Source organism: Gracilinanus agilis, chromosome 1 (assembly GCF_016433145.1).
Source record: "Gracilinanus agilis isolate LMUSP501 chromosome 1, AgileGrace, whole genome shotgun sequence".
NCBI lineage: Eukaryota > Metazoa > Chordata > Mammalia > Didelphimorphia > Didelphidae > Gracilinanus > Gracilinanus agilis.
In genome coordinates, this window is record NC_058130.1 from 591018177 (window position 1) to 591039238 (window position 21062).

Sequence of the window (21062 nt, forward strand, 5' to 3'; positions counted from 1 at the left end):
AAAGAGAGAGAGAGAGAGAGAGAGAGAGAGAGAGAGAGAGAGAGAGAGAGAACGGAATCTTCAAACCATAATCCATTTGATTTTAGTTTCTGACAAAATTCCAAAATCCATTACTAAAAGGATAATTAGTGAAAATTAGAAAAGGAAGTAATAATCACAAAAATGCCTTTTTTCAAAAATGGGTCTTGCTAGACTATCTTAATAATTTTTTGACAGGATAGCAAAACTGATAGGTCCAGTTTAGATTTAGATTCTTTTCATACTATCCTTATGAATAAGCTAGAGAGCTATAAGGTAAACATTACTACATTTATAGGAATTGAGAAGATTCTACATTTAGATTCTTTTCATACTATCCTTATGAATAAGCTAGAGAGCTATAAGGTAAACATTACTACATTTATAGGAATTGAGAAGTAGTTGCATGACCATATCTAAAGGGAAATTATTGATGAGTCATTGTTAATCAAATAACACATTTCTAATGGAGGCCTCAAGGATTTGTTGTTGTTTAATTTTTTTTAATCATTATCTTAGATAAAGGTAAAAATGGCATACTAAAAAGCAGTTGGTCTGAAAAGATCCAAGGCTGTCAGTGTACTGCAAAGTCAACATAAGCCAAATGTGTAATACAGCAACCAAAAAATGTTTGCAATCTGAAGCCATATGAACAGAGACATAGCACACAGAATTAGAGTGCACTTATTCCCAATGTGCTCTGAATTGATCAGAACCCATTTAGAATATCATGGTCAGATTGGGGCTACTGAATTTTAAGAAGGACACAGATAAACTGTAGGATATCTAAAGGAGAGAACCTTAACTAGGAGGCTCAAGAGCCTTGACATGAGGCCATATGCCAGAACTGGAAGCAAAGGGTACAAATATGAGAGAGTAGATTTCTCTTTGGTGTAAGGAAAAGTTGCTGACAATTAAAACTAAAAACTGGATGACCACCTGCCAGGGACTATCTAGAAGGAATTCTTATTCAGTTATAAGTTGAACTAGATGGATTCTCACACTGTTTTGAACTCCGAGCTTCTATTTATGGCCAAGATGTTTCAGAAATATTTGCAACTGATTATCTGAAATTCTTTCATGCCATCAGAACAGTTATACTTTATCAAGGATAAATTGTGATTATTCAGGGGTAAATAGGATGGCGCTGGTAATTGAAACTTATTATATTCCCAATACCATTTAGACTTTAATTTCAACTTACTTGTTCAAGAAGTAAAACTGACAGATGTAAATTTTACCTTTCATTTTCTGGGGCAAAAGCTTTTGACTCACAGAGGTAAAGATTATCTTTTCCCATTATTACATTATCATTCTCTCTTTTTAAGGTTTGGCTGTCTGGTTTATTAATTAATTACCACATACATGAACCTATTCTACTCCTCATTCTTCTTACTAATCTCTGCCTTTTATCCAATATGTTATTTATGAGTGTCTCTACTACAGGGTGGACAGAAAAATGAAGCAAAGAGAAAAAAATCAATGAAATTTTCCACTCGTTAGTAGCTCTGCTAAGAACTCTTGGGATACATAGAGGTCATTGCTTTCAATGAGGTTTTTGAATTTTGTATATATTTAATTTATTATACTGTCCCTGTCCTTGATTACTCTTAGATAGTTGGGAATTGACTGCACTTGTATCTTACTGGCTTTTGACCTTGTCTCTCTGATTCTGACATTTTTCTTGTCTCTCTAGCTGTTATTAGAACACCAAGATGCTTATCAGGCTGGGAGTGTGTTTCCTGATGCTTTTTACCCTAACATCTGCAAGGGAGGTGAGTGATATGTTTGTAAGTCTAGTGCATTATCACATTTATCTAGTCAATAAGCCATAGTCTAGCTTTGGAAATAGAGTACTCATTTTTGAGGTGTTGTTGAGGAATCAATGAGATATTTCAATTCAGCGAATTAGCCAGGTAACTGAAATGTAACCCTTTAAGTACTAAGACTTTGCCAGAGGATATAATCATGTGATGGAAGTCCTTTTTAAGGGTCTCTAATATTTTGTTGCCTTTGGAGTCAGTGAAAAGAACCCAGGATTTGTTGTTAAAAGACTTGGATTCTAGGCCATTTAAAATAGATATTGATATCTCATCTTTTCTACCTCTTAAGAGAAAAAAAATCTTAATATATTTAACTGATTGCACCATTGAAAAACAAATTGCAAATAAGTTTAGATCACTTTCAAGTACTTGAAGACAAGAATGTTTATTTCAAGAATATTTAATTGGAAACGAATATGATGAAAAGGCAAAAGGTATCAAATAAAACTTTAAAATAAATCCAAAAAAAATATAAAGACCTTACTAAGGGTAATTAACCTTATGGAGGTTAATTGTTTTAGTGATCACTCATGACCCAAGAGGAGGATAAACTCTTCCCTATAAAAGCTAAAACATTAAAAATGTTAAGAGCTACAGCTTATATTTGTAAGAGGTTATAAAATGTTTTAAGCTTATTTCATAACATTTTAAAGCTACAGGGCTTGGCAAGGAATATCATTTAGTCAGGGTCAAGGCCCTGACTTCAAACAGGTAAGGCTAAGACCTTTAAATTGTTCCAAACATTTGGCTAACTGGTTCTTCATCTTTCTTGGTGCTCTGAAAGAAGAAGTCTAAGATGCTTGGGGGCCAGTGGGGAAGGTAGATGGGGAACAGTGTCAAATGGAAGAAAGGTATCAGTTGAGGAACCAAACTCTTGAGGAACTTGATCCTGTTTTATGTTGGCAGGAAGATACCATCATGTTTCTGAAGATACTCACTGGACTCCATTTCTCAATGCAAGCATCCATTATATCCGAGAAACATATCCTCTCCCTTGGGATAAGGTATGAATGATCTTCAAATAATAATAAATTTATATAATTTTACAGTCAGTAATTTTATCCCAATGAAATTTGTTCCAGTGCCAATTCTGAAGCAGTAAATAATATTTATTTATTTTAATTTTTTGGAATATTTTTCCATGGTTACATGATTCATGTTCTTTCCCTACCTGCTACCCTCCCTGTAGCTGATGCGCAATTTGAATAATTTTTAAAAAACAAACTCCCAAAAGTTTTCTGGTAGTAAGAACAAGACAGTGTCTGCTATTGCCTTTTGGATTGGGTCCTAGAAATATAAATGAAGTCAAGTTAATGATTGTAAACTAGATTATAAGTTCCTTGAGGATAGAGTCTCTATCTTATTTCAAATTGGTGATTATATATAAAGCACTTTGCAAACTTTTTTTGCAAAAATTAAATTACATAAATACCTGCTGATATTTTTAACCCTTTCCTTCTGTCTTAAAATCAAAACTAAATTATAGAGAGCCAGCTCTATATATTTTGGGGGTCCTGAGTGGTGTTTAATGGCGTCAGATTGAAAAGACAGGAAACAGAAACTGAGAACAGCCAGACTAATTGTTTAGCTCATAGCTGCTCCAACTTCATGGAGTTCTTGGGTTTATTTATATACTGGTTTCAAACAAAGAACACAAAGAAAGAATCACAGCTGTGAAGGGGTTACAAATCATACACAACCCATTAAAGTCTAAAAAGTAGAGAGATAGGTACAGGGACAAGGGCCAAATTCCAACCACCAATTAGTAGAGGGTTAATTCTGGGAGCAGAAACATATTTCATAGAGATTTTTACTAATTGCGTTCTGCCTTGATTTACAGGACTGCACCTGGTCAGATAAAGTCTTATCTCTATTTTTGTCTCTGTCTGGCCTTGACTATATTTTTTAGAGTTCAGGCTTCTTAATTATCAAGGAGAGAAATTGTTAACTCAGTAGCTGCTGGTCTGCTAAGGACTCAAAGCTTTCCAATAAGAATATTGAGAAAAGGTGGGGATCGGAAAATGAGTCAAAAGAGGAGTCTCAGATTTTTACCTTAGATAGCCCATTCGGTCTGCTACCTGACATGCAGTGCAGAAAAAATCATACACACAGTTTTAGTTGCTGATGATTTTGTAATGGGATCCAGATAAAAATATCTATCACAGACTCTATTTCTCTTAAATGACTCCCAATAGCCTCCTGGAGGGGTCAAGTTGTTTTTGGATTAACCAACCTGCTTTTCAGGGCTCAGATGACCGGGACCAAACATAAAGACTGCCTCAGCCTAGATTGGTCACGTAGGGAATCCAGATAACAGGCCCTATCCTGACCCTATTTCTCCAATTGGCTCTCTACACTAAATATTGGTTCTAAGACAGAAGAGTGGTAGGAGCTGGGCAATTGGTGTTAAGTGACTTGCTCAGAGTCACACAGCTAGTAAGTGTCTGAGGTTAAATTTGAATGCAGGATCTCCCATCTCTAGGCATGGCTCTCTATCCATTGAGCCATCTGGCAGTCCCAGTCCCAGTTATTATTTAACTTTATGCCTCCCAGATCCCAACACAGTGTTTTGTACAGCTAATTAAATGTTTTTGGATGGATATTTAAGCTTTGCTATCATATGTATTTATTTTGTTATTGGGCAGGATACTGAGAAATTGGTGGCTTTCCTGTTTGGCATTGTCTCACACATGGTGGCAGATGTGAGCTGGCATAGCCTGGGCATTGAACAAGGATTCTTGCAGACAATGGGAGAAGTAAGTACACATCTTAATAGTTGCTAATTCTGATATTGTTATGGTGCCAGAGCTGAAGTCAGGAAGACTTGCCCAAGACCTTTCCACCTTCTTTATGGAGCGACATAGCCAAGAGTCACATAGGAGAAGAAGGGGTGGAAAAGTCTTCACTAGAGGTAGTGAGATGGCCCAGTGGATAGAGTGCCAGATGTGGAGTCAGGAAAACTCCTCTCCTTGAGTTCAGAGATGGCCTTGGACACTTCCAAGCTGTGTGAGCTTGGGAGAGTCACTTCACCCTGTTTGCCTCAGTTTCCTTATCTATACAATGAGCTGGAGAAGGAAATGACAAACCACTCCAACATTATTGCTACAAAAATTGCAAATGGTGTCATGAAGAGTCAGACACAAATGACTCAACAATAATAATAGTGGACCAAAGCTCCACCCTAGATGATCACAGTTGCAATAATCTGCTGTTAGATCTGCTTATCTTAAGGCTCCCTAATCAATCCTTCATTTAGCCAATAAAGTAATTTCTCTAAAACACAGGTCCAATCATGTCCATCTTCTACTCCATGAACTCCAGTGACTAATCATGTTTATCCTCTACGCCATGTACTCCAGTGGCTTCTGTCAGCCCACTGTCTTCCTGAGTGTCTTGGTCCTACCTGATAGAAGTTGAACTGAGTGAGAGAAAGACATTGAGGAAGAAGCAAAGGGTATTTTAATGTCTTCTCTGCAGAATGAGTGTGCTTGGGGGAACCTCTCTCCTAAGGAGAACCCATTCGATATAGAAATTAGCCAGCTCTTGTTGTTTGAAAGATGAAGAAGAAAAAAAAGGAAAAAGAAGATTATTGCTTCAGAGTCAGGGTATAACAATAAATTCTTGACAGTAACTCCATGGGGTGACTTCTGGGATCTTGAGGAGAAAGGCTGATAAGTTACCTTATTTGGAAATCTCTGGAGCCCTTTCTCTTGAGATAATGATCATCTTATCAGGAAAAGTTTCTAGAATTTTTCTCAGTCTAGCCCCTGTTGGTGCAGTTAGGACTTCAGACACTTCCTAGCTGTGTGACCCTGGACAAGTCACTTAGTCCCAATTGCCTAGCCCTTACTGATCTTCCATTTTAGAACTGATACTTAGTATTGATTTGAAGACAGAAATTAAGGTGTTTTTTTTTTTAAACAATGATAATGATGCTGACAAAAAATGACTAACTTGAAAATAAAAATCACACCCTTCCCTAATGAACTAGCTATTGAAGTTTCCTCTGGATAAGTATTATTTCCATATTCATTCTTTGACACTTAACCTTGGTTATAGACTCATAGATTTAGAACTGCAAGGGATCTTAGAAACCATAACTGAAATCTCCTCATTATTTTGATGACCAAACTGAGACTCAGAAAAGTCAAGTGACTTGCCTATAAGGTAAGAGGTAGGACTTGAACCTAGATTTTGAACAAGACTTTGGTTTTCCCAATAAGGTCTACTGAAAGACACCACTATCTTCTTTAATCTCATCTATCTATATGTTTATATCTACATGTGATACATATTTATATATATATATGTATATATATATATATACACACATACATATATGCTTATATGAAAATCAAAGAAGATTTTTCTTTGTTGTGCCTCTTGTTGAAAACTCAGAGAAATACTGACAGGCCTTCCCAGGAATGTCACAGCAATATATATGATAGTATGGTAGGAAGAAAGAAAAAAAAAAAGAACTGGGTGACTCTCAAGCAAACCATGGCCCTGATGGATTCCCCATAACTGGGAGACTCATCTGAAGGGATTAGGCCTGATTTGGGGTTCTAGAGAATTCTTTATAGGGGATCTACAGACACATTTTGGGGCAGTTTGACTTATTGGAATTTTATAGCAGTCTTATCAGACATATCTGTTTCCTTTACATAATAGGAGTCTGTCTAGAGATCTTAGCATATCTGGACCCATTTTAGTAGATCTGGACCAGATACCTTGGGGTTGACTAGTTTGCACATTAGCACAAAAGCTCAGGCTGCTGTTCAAGGGAGGATGTCTGAACACCTTAGGGTTCCTTCATTAGAATATCTGATTAGGCTTTGTCTTGAATTGATCCAATTGGTCTCATTAGTGTTGCCAAGAATTTTTCTGGAACAAAGAGGCTCTTGGACTTAGCAGGGATGTGGACATTCCTGACAATCACATTTTACTTTATCACAATTTAAACTTCCACAGCTATGTCTCTATTCTATTCTATTTTATTCTATTTTAATTATTTATATTAATGTGCTATCTTTATTTTATTTTAATAACACATTTCCATATAAGTTTTCTGAAGTTATATGATTCATGTCAGCTCTCTCCCTTCTCTTCCCCTCTCGGAGTTGACAAGTAATTCATTCTGGGTTATATATGTATGATTAAGCAAAACATGTTACCATATTATTTATTTTTGTAAGTGAATGATCTTATAAAACCAAAATCCCAAATCATATACTGTGTTATTGGAAATTTTGGGGTCTTTGAACTACATTTCCCATGAGCCCACTGGCTTCCTGTCATTACATGCTGACATAGACAGGGGTATAAAATTGAGTGGTCTGGCATGGCTCTTTCTCTTTCCTTCCTATGGTAGCATGGTGGCGGCAGTGAACAGCAGGCTGTTTGAACAGCCTAAGCTAGCATAGCATGTGGCTTTATTTTCTAGTGATTACTAATAAATCTTATAAAAACCATAATATTTTCAAAGTTATCATTATATATTCATTTTAATTTTTATAGTAGCCAAATAAACAAGTGATAAATCACATGTTTTCATCTGCATTTGTACTCCAATAGTTCTTTCTCTAGAGGTGGATAGCAATAACTCCCTCAGAATTGTCCTGGGTCGTTATATATTACTGCTAGTAGAAGTTTATCATATTTGATCATTCCACAATATTACAGTTACTGTGTACAATGTTCTCCTGGCTCTGCTTATTTCACTCTGCATCACTTCATGTAGGTCTTTCTAGCTCTTTCTGAAATCATCCTGTTCATCCTTCCTTATAGCACAATAGTATTCCGTCACCATCATATACCACAGTTTGTTCAGCTATTCCTCAATTGAGGGACATGCCTTTAGTTTCAAAATCTTTTCCACTACAAAAAGAGCAGCTATAAATATTTTTGTATAAATAGATCCTTTCCCATTTTTTTTTCCTCTTTGGGATACAGATCTAGTAGGGGTATTGCAGGATTAAAAGGTATGCATTATTTTATAGCCCTTTGGGCATAATTCCAAATTGCCCTCCAGAATGGTTGAAGCAATTCACAACTCCAACAACAATGCATCAGTGTCCCAATTTTTCCACATTCCCTCCAATATTTATTATTTTCTTTTACTGTCATATTGGCCAATCTGATAGGTATAGGGTGGTACTTGTAATGGATAAAAAGGGACACTAAAATTGGGAGGTGCTTTCCTTCCCTTGCTGAGTGACGGACAGAGGGGTAAAAGGTGATTGAGGTAATAGGAGAGGAATGAAAGGGAAGGCTGAGTTTAGGGAGGAATGGACAAGGCAGTATTAGGATGGTAAGGGTACAGGGTGAGGTGTTCAGGAGAGGCAACTAACACAGACTAGACACCCAAACTAGAGACAGAGGATACTGGGGGTAATAGGCTGAACCCTTTCAGGCATGAAAGGTACTTCTACAGACACAAGGAATAGGGCCAGTCAGAAATGATTGAAATCTGACTTGAGGGCTTTCTTATTAGTTTCTCAAGTCCTCAAAGGAGGAGTTGCAAGACTCCACCCTGTCAGTGAAACTGAAGGGATTCAGGAGGAAGCGTTGGGCAGTTGCTTCCTCCCAAGATGGATGCCTCCAGTTTCCCTCAGGAAATAAAGAGATAAATCCTTCCCCTTCAACCCTTGCCTAATTTTTCAACACAATGATTCTCCAGAGGGTTTGCTTAGGTAACAAAGAGATTTATTAATGTTCAGGGTTGGTCAGGAAGGAGAGAGGGGTTTGGGGTCTCTGACAGCCGCTAGGGAGAAACTCAAGATGGAGGAGGGTCACAGGAATGAGTTAGACTGAGAGAAGGACCTGCTTCTCTCAGCCAGGGAGGATTTGGCTGCTCTTAAAGTCGAAGGAATACTAAAGGGATAGTTTGAATTCAAGGATGTCCTACTTGCCTATTGGGGAAAACTAAACCCACAAAGTCTATTCACTAAAAACCCCAAAGCCACCCTGTCTCCTAGAGCCCCAGAAAAACAGGAAAGGAAATGGAAATAATATGGAGAAGGTCAGGGAGATGTCCAGAGAAATTAGCTGGGTTCAAATTGTCCAGAGACAAAGCACAGGCCAAAGCAAAACCAAAAGCCAAGCAGAGCTCTAGTTAGTCCTTCCGCTCTGTTCAAGCCTCAGGGACCAACTGACTTCTCTCAGAATTCTAAGGCTTCTAACTGCCAGAAGTTTTCAGTTGGCTCCCTGCAAGAGCAAAAGCCTCTCTTGCATCTTTTGCATTACATACCTTAGAGATGCTTTAATTTGCATTTCTCTAATCAATAGGGATTTAGAACTGTTTTTCATATGATTATTGATAGCTCATTTTAAATATCTATAATTAATACTCTTAGCATATCTTATTGGGAAAACTAAAGTCTTGGCTAAAACTTGGTTCAAGTTCTACTTACACAATATATATCTATATATATGTATGTGTATATGTATATGTAAGTATGTGTATATGCATATATATGATAAACTAAAATAATTCACTATACAACTTAGCTGCCAATATTCCTTAATAATCAAAGAGATATCACTAATATAATGCTTTAAGTTGGGCAAAATGCTTTATAAATATTTTCTCATTTGATCCTCCCAATAACCCTGGGAGATAGCTACAGTTATCTCCATTTTACAGATGAGGAAACTAAGGCCTAGGGACTTAGCTAGAGTCACACATCTAGTAAGTATCTGAGATTAGATTTGAACTCAAGTCTTCTTGACTCCAGGTCCAGTGTTTTACCTATTGTGCTATCTTACTACCTCTAAAATTAAAAAAAATCTTAAAAAAAGAAAAATTAACATTGCCTAGAAAACCAGGACAATCTATCATGGAACCTTCTGTTTACTTCATTTTGTATTTCTCTCTCTCTATTATTCTTTTGTCTGGACTGAGTCTATTTTTCTTGTTATGGCTTGTTTATAATTCTCTCTTCTATTTTTAGATTGATTTTCATGGGTCTTACAAAGATGCTCATCCAGTTGGTGATTTTGGTAATATTTTATTTACATTTTCCTAATCTCATACTTCTTAAATTCACGTTACTCATCTATAAAATGGAAATAATAATATCTATCTTGTTTACTTAAAAAGCTTTATGTGTGGAATATGCCCAGTAAATACTAAAGGGTTATAGGAAAGCACTCAGTTGTTGCTATTGATAACAAAAACAGCAACAAAGACAACAATAATTTTCTTATTTTTGCAACTCTTTGATCAAGTAGCCAGTGATATGTAAAGACATACATTCATGAGGTTTCTATATAAAGAAATCATTCTGATGAATTCTTTCATGAAATGAAAAAATCTTTTACAATATAGGCTACCATTTTCCAATAAAAGCAAACAAACAGGTAAATAGATTACATTTATATAGAGTATTAGAGGTAGCTTTATAGTCCAGAAGATCTTAGGTCAAGTCCTGCTCCTGGCACTTAATGAGTGTGAAATCCTGTATGAGCCACTTAACCTCTACCTCCCAAAGCCTCAGGCAACTCCCTAAACTTATAAATTGCAAAACAGTTGTTAGAGGAGAGTTTCCTCATTGGGTGTTAACCAATACTGAGCAAATCACCAGTATTTACCAATGTTTGCAAAGTCCTTTCATGACATGATTCATTTTCTCCCTTCTATTCAACATACATTATTTGTTTTTAAACTTAAAAATTTTAAATGTATTTAAAATGTTTTGTTTATTATTTTTAAAGTTTTCAAAAGGTTGTTGGATTTTTTTTTTAAACCATGAGTCTTCAAAAGCAAAAAGTACCAGTGTTTGAGAGGTTAAATATCTTGCCCATAGTTAGGTAGCTGATGAAGATCAGAAATGATCCTTAAACAAGGGTCCTGCTGTGTCTAAGTCCAGTGTCCAGATTTCATTTAACAAATGTTTTGAGGCTGGGCTAAATAGGTAGCCAGCTGGCACTGTGGATAGAGGACTGGATATGGAATCAGAAAGATTCATCTTGAAGGGTTCAAATCCAGCCTCAGTTATTAGCTTTGTGATCCTGAGTCTCAGTTTCCTCACTTGTAAAATGAACTGGAGAAGGAAATGGCAAACCGCTGCACTATTTTTGCCAAGAAAACCCCAAAATGGGTTCAGGAAGAGTTGGGTATGACTAAAACAACTCAACAACAAAAGCAAGAAGCATGCTAGATGTTGTTACTCACTAGTGAAAACTATAAATTGAATTCTTTTTCTCACACTGTAGGAGGAGATGTGTTGAGCCATTTTGAATTTAATTTTAATTACCTCGGGCGGAAATGGTAAGAGCAGCCTATGTTCAGATATTTGTTTTCTTATTAGAATTTAGTTCTGCTATAACTGGGCCTTTTTTTTTTTGCATTTTGGGTTTTTGAAAAACAAAAATTAGCACTAGAATCTATTTTCTTTCAGAGAAGGACATAAGGAGACATGATTGTTGTTTTCTTATATTTTGAAGGGCTGTCATGTGCGAGAAGGATTAGACTTAGTCTGATTCCCAGAAAGATTGAAGGACTAAAAACAGCACATTTCAGCTCAATGTCAGGAAGAATGAAACAAAACAAAACAAAACAAAAAACAAAGAAATAAACAAATAAAGATGTCCCAGGGTTTTATGGGTTGCTCTGAAAGGTAGTGAGCACCCGTTTTTAGTGAATTGCCATTTTTAATAATCTTTTAGAAAAAATTCATGCTTCAGGTCAGAGTGGAAACAGATAACTTCTGAGGGCCCTTCTAACTCTCTAAGGTTCTATGATTCCACCTAAAATCAGGCATTATTAGTCACAACTTTTGCCTTGGATGTTAGACAGACTTGAAATTGAACTTGAAGATTTCTCCCCACAAAGCTAGATATGAAAAAAGGAAAAGAGTTTCAGGATTTAACTTAATAATAATCCCTGTGATCTAAAATGTGGCATAGTGAGCAGCAAGGATAGAGAATTGTCTTCAAAGTCAGGAAACCTTGGGTTCAAATCATATCTCTTAACACATGCTATCTGTGGGACACAAGTCAAAAGGCACTAATCTGCATTGATAGATGGAATTTCCTCACCTGGAAGTTCCCTATATCAATGAAATCACTAATCTAATCCTCTGTTTTATCCAATAAACTAAAAGGCTAACCTTGCCATCCTTACTACAATCTTTACTAATTTCAAAAATGACTTTTAAAATTGGTATTTAAGGATATTGAGCCATTTTCTGGTATGCTATTCTAGGAAATTTGTTATAATATCTATTCCCTTTACTAACTGGCACAGAAAAAAAAATCCATTAAAAACCAAACAAAGGAGAAAATTGCTTTCAAATTCCAGACTTGACTTGCAAAACTTTTGTTTTAGAACTTCTCAAATGTTTGTTTTTACTAAAATGTATTTTATCAAATATTCTGGTTGGGTTGTATCTAAATAGGTTTTATTAATTTAAACAGAAAACCCAAATCCTTCCTTCTATTGATTCTAATCTGCTTCTCAGGTATGTACCTGTCAAAGACCTAATGGGAATATACAAGATACTCCATGGCAAGGAAGTCATAACAAAAAAGGCAATAATTGACTGTTCCTATCTTCAATTCTTAGAATTGTAAGTTTGATGCAGAGTTCTTTCTCAAAATTTAAAGAAAAAAATGGCACCTGGTTTTCGTGTGGATTTGCTACAACAATATTTACAACACTTTGATGGAGTTATGACTTCATCTCTTTGAGGAAGCCCTGCAGTAAGGTCCATCATCATCCATCCATGTTTCTTCATCTTGGGCAACTCTACTCCATGTATTTCTGTAAAGCCCTTATAGTGGGAGTGGCTCCACTTATTATATTAGGATAATGTGCTTCCTTGAAAACATTTCTTATTCTCTCATTCTTGTAGTAATATGTGCTATTTGGGTTTTTTACATTTGTTAGATATGTTAGAACTTGTTTAAATCAGCTTATGAGCTTACTGTTAAATTTTCAGTATTAGAGGCAGTTGGATAGAGTACCAGACCTGGAGTTGGGAGGACTTGGGTTCAAATCTGAATTCAGACACTATCTAGCTGTGTGACCCTGGACAAGTCACTTAACCCCAGGTACCTAGTCTTTTCTGCTCTTTTGCCTTAGAATTGGTATCAATTCTAAGACAGAAGGCAATGGTTTAAAGTAAATAAATAAACAAATTTTAGCATAAGCATTTATACCTAGGAAATCAGTAAACACTACCAATCCATGCTTGAGTTATAGTTTTGTTGATTGTTTAGACTTAGGAAAGTGTTGGAGAAAATGTTAATAATTCAGATTAAATAAAAAATGTGCCATAGGTACATTTCCCCCCCTAGTAACCTGGCTGTTAAACATTTATGAACATACCACACTTCTTAATCCTTTAGAATGGATATATTTTGGTAGGGTTTTACTTTTACCATTTGGTTTATATCTTTCTAGGAGACACACCTTTCATTTCATTTCCTTATAATTTATGTTACAGGTATGGTGAGATGTTGGTTATTTCCAAGGTAATTTTCCTTATCTTTATAAACATATTCTTTGTTAATAGTCAGATAGATTCCAGACCTATATCTTGCTTATTTTTCTTCCTTTTTTGCCTACTTCTTATATAGCTTTATCCAAATTTTGCAAAAAAGTCTCCATTTTTGGTGGAACAGTTCCAAGATTATTTCCTTGGAGGATTGGATGACATGGCATTCTGGTCTACTAATATGTTTCGTCTAACAAGCTACATGTTACAGAATGGGACCAGGTGAAGTATTATTTTATTTGTGATTTATTTTGTCCTGATCATTTTACCTCCTCTAGGAATTTCAACTAGCCCCAACAATTAAAAAAGCCCATCATATGGTATATTCATAACCTAATCTATGGGAAAGAAGGTGGCAAGTGTGAGCATTAGTTAAAGGAAGTGGGTGTGTTTAGCCTGGGAAAGAGAAGACTTAAAGATACACAGTTACTGTCTTCTAAAGTTATTTTATGGAGGAAGAATCAGATTTATTTTGCTTAACTTTAGGAGATAGAACCAAGACCAATAGATGAGGAAACTTCATGGTATAAAAGAAAAAGTACTAAATTTGGAGTCAAGAAGACCTGTGTTCAAATTCTATCCTTAAGTACTTGCTAGATGTGTGACCCCCTAACCTTTCTCAGCCTCAGTTTCCTTATCTGTGAAATGATATTAATAATAGCAATTACTTTATGGAGTTGTGAGAATCAAATGAGCTAATATATGTAAAGTGTTTTGTAAGTTTAAAGTGCTACATAAATGTTAATAATTGTTCTTATTAATATAATAATGTTGAATGGTGGTAAACTGCAATGTTGTTAAGAGGAATCTCTTTAGGGTTAAAAATGCCCTTGAATTGAATGGACCAACTTGGTCCAACTTGAGAGGAGTAGGCTCCCTTCCATTATTGAGTTCCTACATGAGGAACTCTCAATTCTGGTCAAGGTTGTGTTACGATTAAAATTGATATAGATGGATATTAAAAGTATTAATATTTTAATTAAAGCCATGTTGGTAAAATAAAGAAGACCACGTGCCTGCTAAGATCTAATTCAAATTGCCGGCCATACCTTCTGCCCACCTCGCTGCCTGGTACCAAAGAGACCCCCCCAATGACATCAGGAGTACTTATACTGTTCGTCTGTGTAATCACACTTCCTGTCTACCTGTATTACAAGAGAAATCATGGGAAATGTAGTTTCTAAGTCCCCTAAACGTCCACAGGAAGTTTATGTCACATATATAAATATTTAAGGCTCAAATGAACCCCAAATTTCCACTAACACATCCCCCCCTGAGAGCGGAAAGAGACTGGTCTCCTTGAACGCTCTTGTAAACATAACTTTGGGGTTCATTTGAGCCTTAAATATTTACTAACACAGTTGGATTAGTATTTGGTTTTTGTTTTGTTTTGTTTTAATCCCTTACCTTGTCTTAGAATAAGTGCTGGTTCCAAGGCACTTAGGAAAAGTCACACAGCTAGGAAGTGGCTGAAGTCAGATTTGAACCCAGGACCTCCTATCCCCAAACCTGGATCTCTATCTGCTGAGCCACCTAGCTTCCCTCTTTTTGTTTTTTTTTTTCATTAATTTAGCTGAAACATAGGGCTGAGTTTCCATAGGCCAATTCGTTGCTCAAGCCTTATAGCAGATGAAATCATTGCCATGATTTAGCCCCAGGTTCTTTTCCTACAGTCTAAACTAGACTGAATTAAACATCTTTACTTAAAACTGCCAGCATAAGGAGTTTTGATTTGTCCTTGTCTTTGGTCTACATGTAGTCCAGATAAGATCTTTAATTCCTTTCTTTCCCAGGGGCAATTCTGTACCTGTATCTACTTTAAGTACACATGCAAACACTCTCCAGCATAAAAATAATTTCCAAAGTGGTTTAAAAAGCAGTTGATGAAAGTATAATCAAGTAAGTAAAGGCCACCCAAAAGGAAGTCAGTAAAGAAGTTCCCTGAGGTCTTAGGAGCTCTCTAGCAAAGTCCTAAAATTTTATATTCTTCTTGCCTAACAGGACCCTTACCCCACCACTCAGAGTCCCAGATCAGTATTCCTGGGGCACAGTGTAATATAGAAAATGGCAGGATGGAATTCCTGCAGTATACAGGGTCAGGCCTCACCCAGAATTCCAGGAATATATATTTTCTATATTACAACAGTTATATCAAATTGCCCAATAGCCATACTAGGGCTTCTTCAATTATGACAGTCCTGACTGTGTTGTCAAAATATGGGGGCTTGACTCACTCCTTTCTAGTTCCACTAGAATATCAGCTCACAACGCTTTTAGAAGCTGATTCCCAACCACTCCAGGTATAGAACCATCCAGTCATCCCCTTCAACACCAGGGTTTGCTTTCTTTAACTAATAGCTAACCCAGTACTATTCCCTCTAGAATTCTCCCCAATCCCACCTCCAGTATGAACTTCCTGATCTGGTCCCAAAGATTTCAGGCTTTCCTCTATTAATCTCATTATGGCCTCATACTTCTTCTGAAAGTCTCTATGCCTCTGGATTCCTGGAATTCTGCCTGTGCCTTGTTTCTTCTGACCCGTTCAGTTTGCTTAAAACATATTTGATAGATGGAATCACCTCCTCTGGGGCTACCATACTGTCTACCCCAACTCAGATGAGTAGGTTGGGTCTATTACCACAGTGTGAAAATCAAATTGATTCTGATTTCATTTGGTAATTGATTCTATTCTGTATCACCCCCAGTACATAAAATAATTTAAACCAGGTTTCTTTGTTTCTGAGTTAAGTTCACAAGTTTAGTTTTCCTCTCTGAGCAGTTGTCCCATAAATCATTTTAAATTAAAGAAGCACATTATCTCTATACATCTTGCTGACCATGTCTGTACCACGATTTGTTATCTCAGTAACAAGCTTTGCAAGATGCGATGAGTTCTAGCTCTCCTTCAAGAAAGTCTGGGTTATTGTGTTATGTCTAAGTAACCGTGCAGGTGGATGCCACCAATGACAACAATTTCCATAGTAACAAGACAGAAGGATGGGTAGTTGCTAGCCCTGTATTCCTGAATTCTATCCAAACATGTTTCCCATCATCTGTGATGCTTCAGATTTTATAGCCTGGCATATCATTTTATGTTTCCTAGTTTTTGTTTCTTGTACTTCCCAAAACTAGACAAAGTCTAATGGGTGCTACCTTGTGGTTTTCTGACCGCCTGATTTGATGAGAGACTTCTTTTATTGGCCATTACTCGCCTGACACATAAATTGAACATGCTTGGAACTTTGTGCTTTAGTTTACCTTAATTTTGATGGTGACAACAGGTACATGCCACAGATGCATGTAAAACTCTTTGGATCTCTCTCTTAAACTATACTTCAGGAGACCCCACTGATAGCTTTACTTTAAATGGTTTACCTCTTGACAGAATTCCTTCAAAGCAAAGGCTTTTACTGAAATAGCATAGCATGAACAGACGTAGCAAAAGAAAAAATCCTCCTATAAAATCTGCAGTGCTTTCTTTCACAAATACATACAAGAGGGACAGTGAGGTAGCACAATGGATAGAGAGCCAGGCCTGCAATCAGGAGGTTGTGGGTTCAAGTATGGCCTCAGATACTTCTTTACTCATGGGACCCTTGGTGAGTGACTTTACCCCAAATGCTTAGCCTTTAACACTCCTCTGTCTTAGAACTGATACTTAGTATTGATTCTAAGACTGAAATGAAGAGTTAAAAAAAAGCCCACAATCTTTGAAGGGTATTTGAAGTACTTAATTCAAATGATTAAAAGTGAAACATTTCAGAAGATGGTAATTGTAGACACACATACAATTCTAGATACAGACCAATATCTGACACCATTTACCAAGATTAGATCAAAATGAATACATGACCTAGACTTAAAGGAACATATAAGCAAATCAGAAGAACTTAGAGTGCAAATAGAGATTTATAGACGAGAAGAATTTATGAATAAATAAGAGAAAGCATTGTGAGATGTAAAATGGATAATTTTGATTACATTAAAAAGGTTTTATTCAAATAAAATAAATGTAACCAAGATTAGAGGGAAATCAGAAAATTGGGGGGAAAATCTTATAGACCATTTTTTCAGATAGAGGTCTCATATCTAAAATACATACCATTTCCCAATTGATAAATGGTATGAACAGTTTTTGGATGAAGAAATCAAAGCTATGTATGGCCATATGAAAAAATGCTCTAAAATAAATCATTATTGATTAGAGAAATGAAAATCAAAACAACTCTGGGATATTATTTCACTCTTATCAGATTGGCTAAAATGATAAAAGGGCAAAATGACAAATGTTGGCATGGATGTGGAACATTGGAGACACTAATTCACTATTAATGGAACTGTGAACTGATCCAGCCATTATGCCCAGAGTTATAAAAGAACTGATAAAAACAAGCAACACATGGTTTTACACACACACATATATTTTTGTCAAATGATGCGTCTTTAGTGTGGGGAGGGGAGGGAGGAAGGGAGATACCCGGGAACTTTAATGTAACAAACAAATAAATTAAAAAAGAACAAAAAAAGAAGATGGTAGGGGGGAAAAAAACAAGCCCTTACCTCTTTTTGTATATTTCCATAGTGACTGTAGCCTACCTGAGAATCCTCTGTTCATGACATGTGGTCCCAAACATAATGACAGCCTTGGGTAAGTGAAATACTGATGCTTTCATTTAACAGACCCTGTGATCACTCATAGGATCAGAGATTTATACCTGGAAGGGCCTCTGACAATCAGAAAAGGCACCCTATTTACAATTTGTGGATATTATAATGGAAAATGTTTTCCCACCTGATTCTTACTGAGTGGGTTTTTCTTTTGTATCCTAAGGAATTTTGAGGCAAATTTTGATCATTGTGGTCCCTGAAATTATATCAGTTTTCTTTCTAAAGAATATAATTATGTCCCACAGAATTATAATCTAAATACTCACTGTGACAGCCCTTAACAGTAGGAGTTTGAAATTCAGCTTTAGCCTTTTAGTATGTGTCAGAAACATCTAGAATTTAATAATAATGTTTTTCAAGCTTTCACTTAATTCTTTTCATTTGAGGGTCTGAATTACCATAGTATTATAGATCTAGACATGGAAGGGAAATCAAAGGCCATCTTGTCCAATCCTGAAAGTGAGGACTAGGGAGGTTAAGTGGTCTGTCTAAAATCGCAGTGATATTAAATGTTAGAAGTGAGATTTAAGCCTAGAGCTTCTGTCTTGAAAGTCACTTGACTTTCCTTTGTACCACAGAGTAGAAAACAAATAAAGAAAGGATACAGGAGGTCTTACAGGAGGACTTGATTGAGAAAGGGAGCTAAAAGAGGAAGTAAGTATTAAAGGAAGAACTTCCATTCTTATATAGTCCTCCTTTTAAGCTAGTCAGAAATTGAAAGACAAATACCCTTCTTTCTCTTTGACTTGCTTTATTCCAAGATAGGAATAGCATTGTGTTCCCTAGTGAGAAAACTGTCCTAATTATTAACCTTTTTTCTTTCTTTCCCATTTCAAGGGAGGATCTTTTGCCCTCCTGAGCTGATTACTAGTGATGATGAGAAGGCATTTCTATCTCTGATTCCCTGCAGTTTAGGATTAGGGACTGGAAATAAACATTTAAATTTGAATATTTAACTTTTTTCTTCTAAACTAGAACTTGTCAAATCCTCAGTAGATAAAATAGTATGCACGATGGCAGAATTTGCATTTCTACGGTTTTTTTTTAATCAAATACAGAGAAATCTTTAACTCTTAATGATCTAAAAAAGACTTGAGCTTTATTATTCATATGTACACTTGGAATTCTGATGCCCTGGAGAATATGCTGAATAATTACCTGAGACTAGAAGCTTTTTGTAGTACCAAAAGGCCTTGTGGAAGTATTGTGGTACAGAAAAAACTGGAAAGAGAATCGGGAATTTTTTGTCCCAGTCCAATAACAAACAAGCTGTGCTGTTTTGGACAAAATACTTCTTTAGACTGTAGTTACCCATGTATACAAATAGGAGAGGTGGATTAAAGGTCTCTAAGGTCCCTTCTAGCTCTAAATTTCTATAATTCCTTTTGTAGAGATCTTGGAGTTCAAATCCCACCTCTGTCATTTATCTGTATGACCTTGGGCAAATCATTTAATCTTCCCAGGCTGCAGTTTTCACATCCATAAAGGAAGGGGGAGTAAATTGGATGACCTCCGAAATCCCTTCCAGCTCTAAATTCATGATTCTATGGGCCTGTAAATTCAGAGAAATGGGCTAGAAGACCTATCCTATTATGGTTCCTTCAAACTCTAAGATCTTATAATTCATGACTATCCCAATATTTATTCTTTGGGCTTCTTTTTCAAGAGATTTTATTTCTTAATCAGTAATTAGTTTTCTGAGGCTTATTATTTGTAACTGATTCTTCTTAACAGAACAAAACTGCAGAAAAATATATGTCATCAGACTATAAATGTATCCTTAGCTGAAAATACAAAAGGAAATATAAATTACACAGAAAGAGGCGTCTTCTTCAGTGTGGATTCGTGGGCTCATGTAAGAATTTCTCTCTAATTAAATTGAAACTCTAAAACTATGGCTGTGGATTGAGAATCCCTATTGAAGCTCAAGTGCTATTATTGTAAGAGGTCTACAAACCCCTCTACCCAACAAGCATTATTATTTTGACCTTGATTTTATCTGATTACATTTTTGGTACATATATATAATGTGTACATATGTGTGTATATTTATATAGTTGTGTGTATATTTATATAGTTGTGCAGTTGTGTCTGACTCTTTGTGACTCCATTTGGGGTTTTCTTGGCCAAGATCCTGGAGTAGTTTGTCATTTCCTTTTCCAGCTTATTTGACAGATGAGGAAACTGAGGCAAACAGAGTTAAGTGACTTACCCAGGGTCACAGAGATAGTAAGTGTCTGAGGCCATATTTGAACTCACAAAGGTGAGTCTTTTTATCTCCAGGCCCAGTGATCTATCCACTACACCACCTAGCTGCTCGATTACTGTTTTTTGAACACATATAGATGCTGTTGATTATTAATACTAATTTGAAAATTATTTAGATATTTAAAATTAAAAACAGTAATTGCCAAATGCATATAGATGCAATTGGTTATTAATAATAATTTGTAATTATTATAATAATAAGTTAATGATACTTTTCAAATTAGTATTAATAATCAACAGCACCTATATATGCATCCAAAAAGTAGTAATTATATTATTTATATTTATAATATAGTAATAATATTATTATTAATGGGAATTAATAATATATCCTATTTTATCAATAACAGTATCAATTTACATTTGAATGTGAGTTCATAGAATATCACCTATTTTCTCAATTAAAGGATGCTACTAGTGAGGTGCTCATAGTAAAAAAATGCCCCTAGAGCAGTGATGGGCAAACTTTTTAAAGAGGGGGCCAAAGGAAAGGAAATACTCATCTGTCAGTCTGTTTCTAAGGCAACTCTTTAGAAGTTTCATTGTATTGCATCCTCCTCATTGTATTCGTCAGATTAGGAATAATGTCACATGGCAGGATAGAACATTTCAGGGGGCTGCATCTGGCCCATGGGCTGTAGTTTGCCCCTCACTGCCCTAGAGGACGAACCTGGGCTTCTGATGGTTCAGTCTAGCCAGAAGAAATCCTGGTTAGTCTTATCCTGGCCTGGTTTGGCCTCAATACAGTGCCTGGCACTGGTACATGGCACTGGTATTTATTAAA

The 21062-nt window shown here is 36.1% G+C and overlaps 1 protein-coding gene across 1 annotated transcript in view; it reads left to right on the forward strand.

Moving 5' to 3' along the window:
- Positions 1-21062, forward strand: part of GPLD1 (glycosylphosphatidylinositol specific phospholipase D1) — a 62707-nt gene that overhangs the window by 6197 nt on the left and 35448 nt on the right. The window contains exons 3-12 of the mRNA XM_044667422.1: positions 1715-1793; positions 2748-2845; positions 4487-4597; positions 9794-9842; positions 11058-11112; positions 12305-12412; positions 13292-13319; positions 13425-13564; positions 17925-17990; positions 19745-19865. Coding sequence (XP_044523357.1) covers positions 1715-1793; positions 2748-2845; positions 4487-4597; positions 9794-9842; positions 11058-11112; positions 12305-12412; positions 13292-13319; positions 13425-13564; positions 17925-17990; positions 19745-19865 — 855 coding nt within the window. The remainder of the gene's footprint in view (positions 1-1714; positions 1794-2747; positions 2846-4486; positions 4598-9793; positions 9843-11057; positions 11113-12304; positions 12413-13291; positions 13320-13424; positions 13565-17924; positions 17991-19744; positions 19866-21062) is intronic.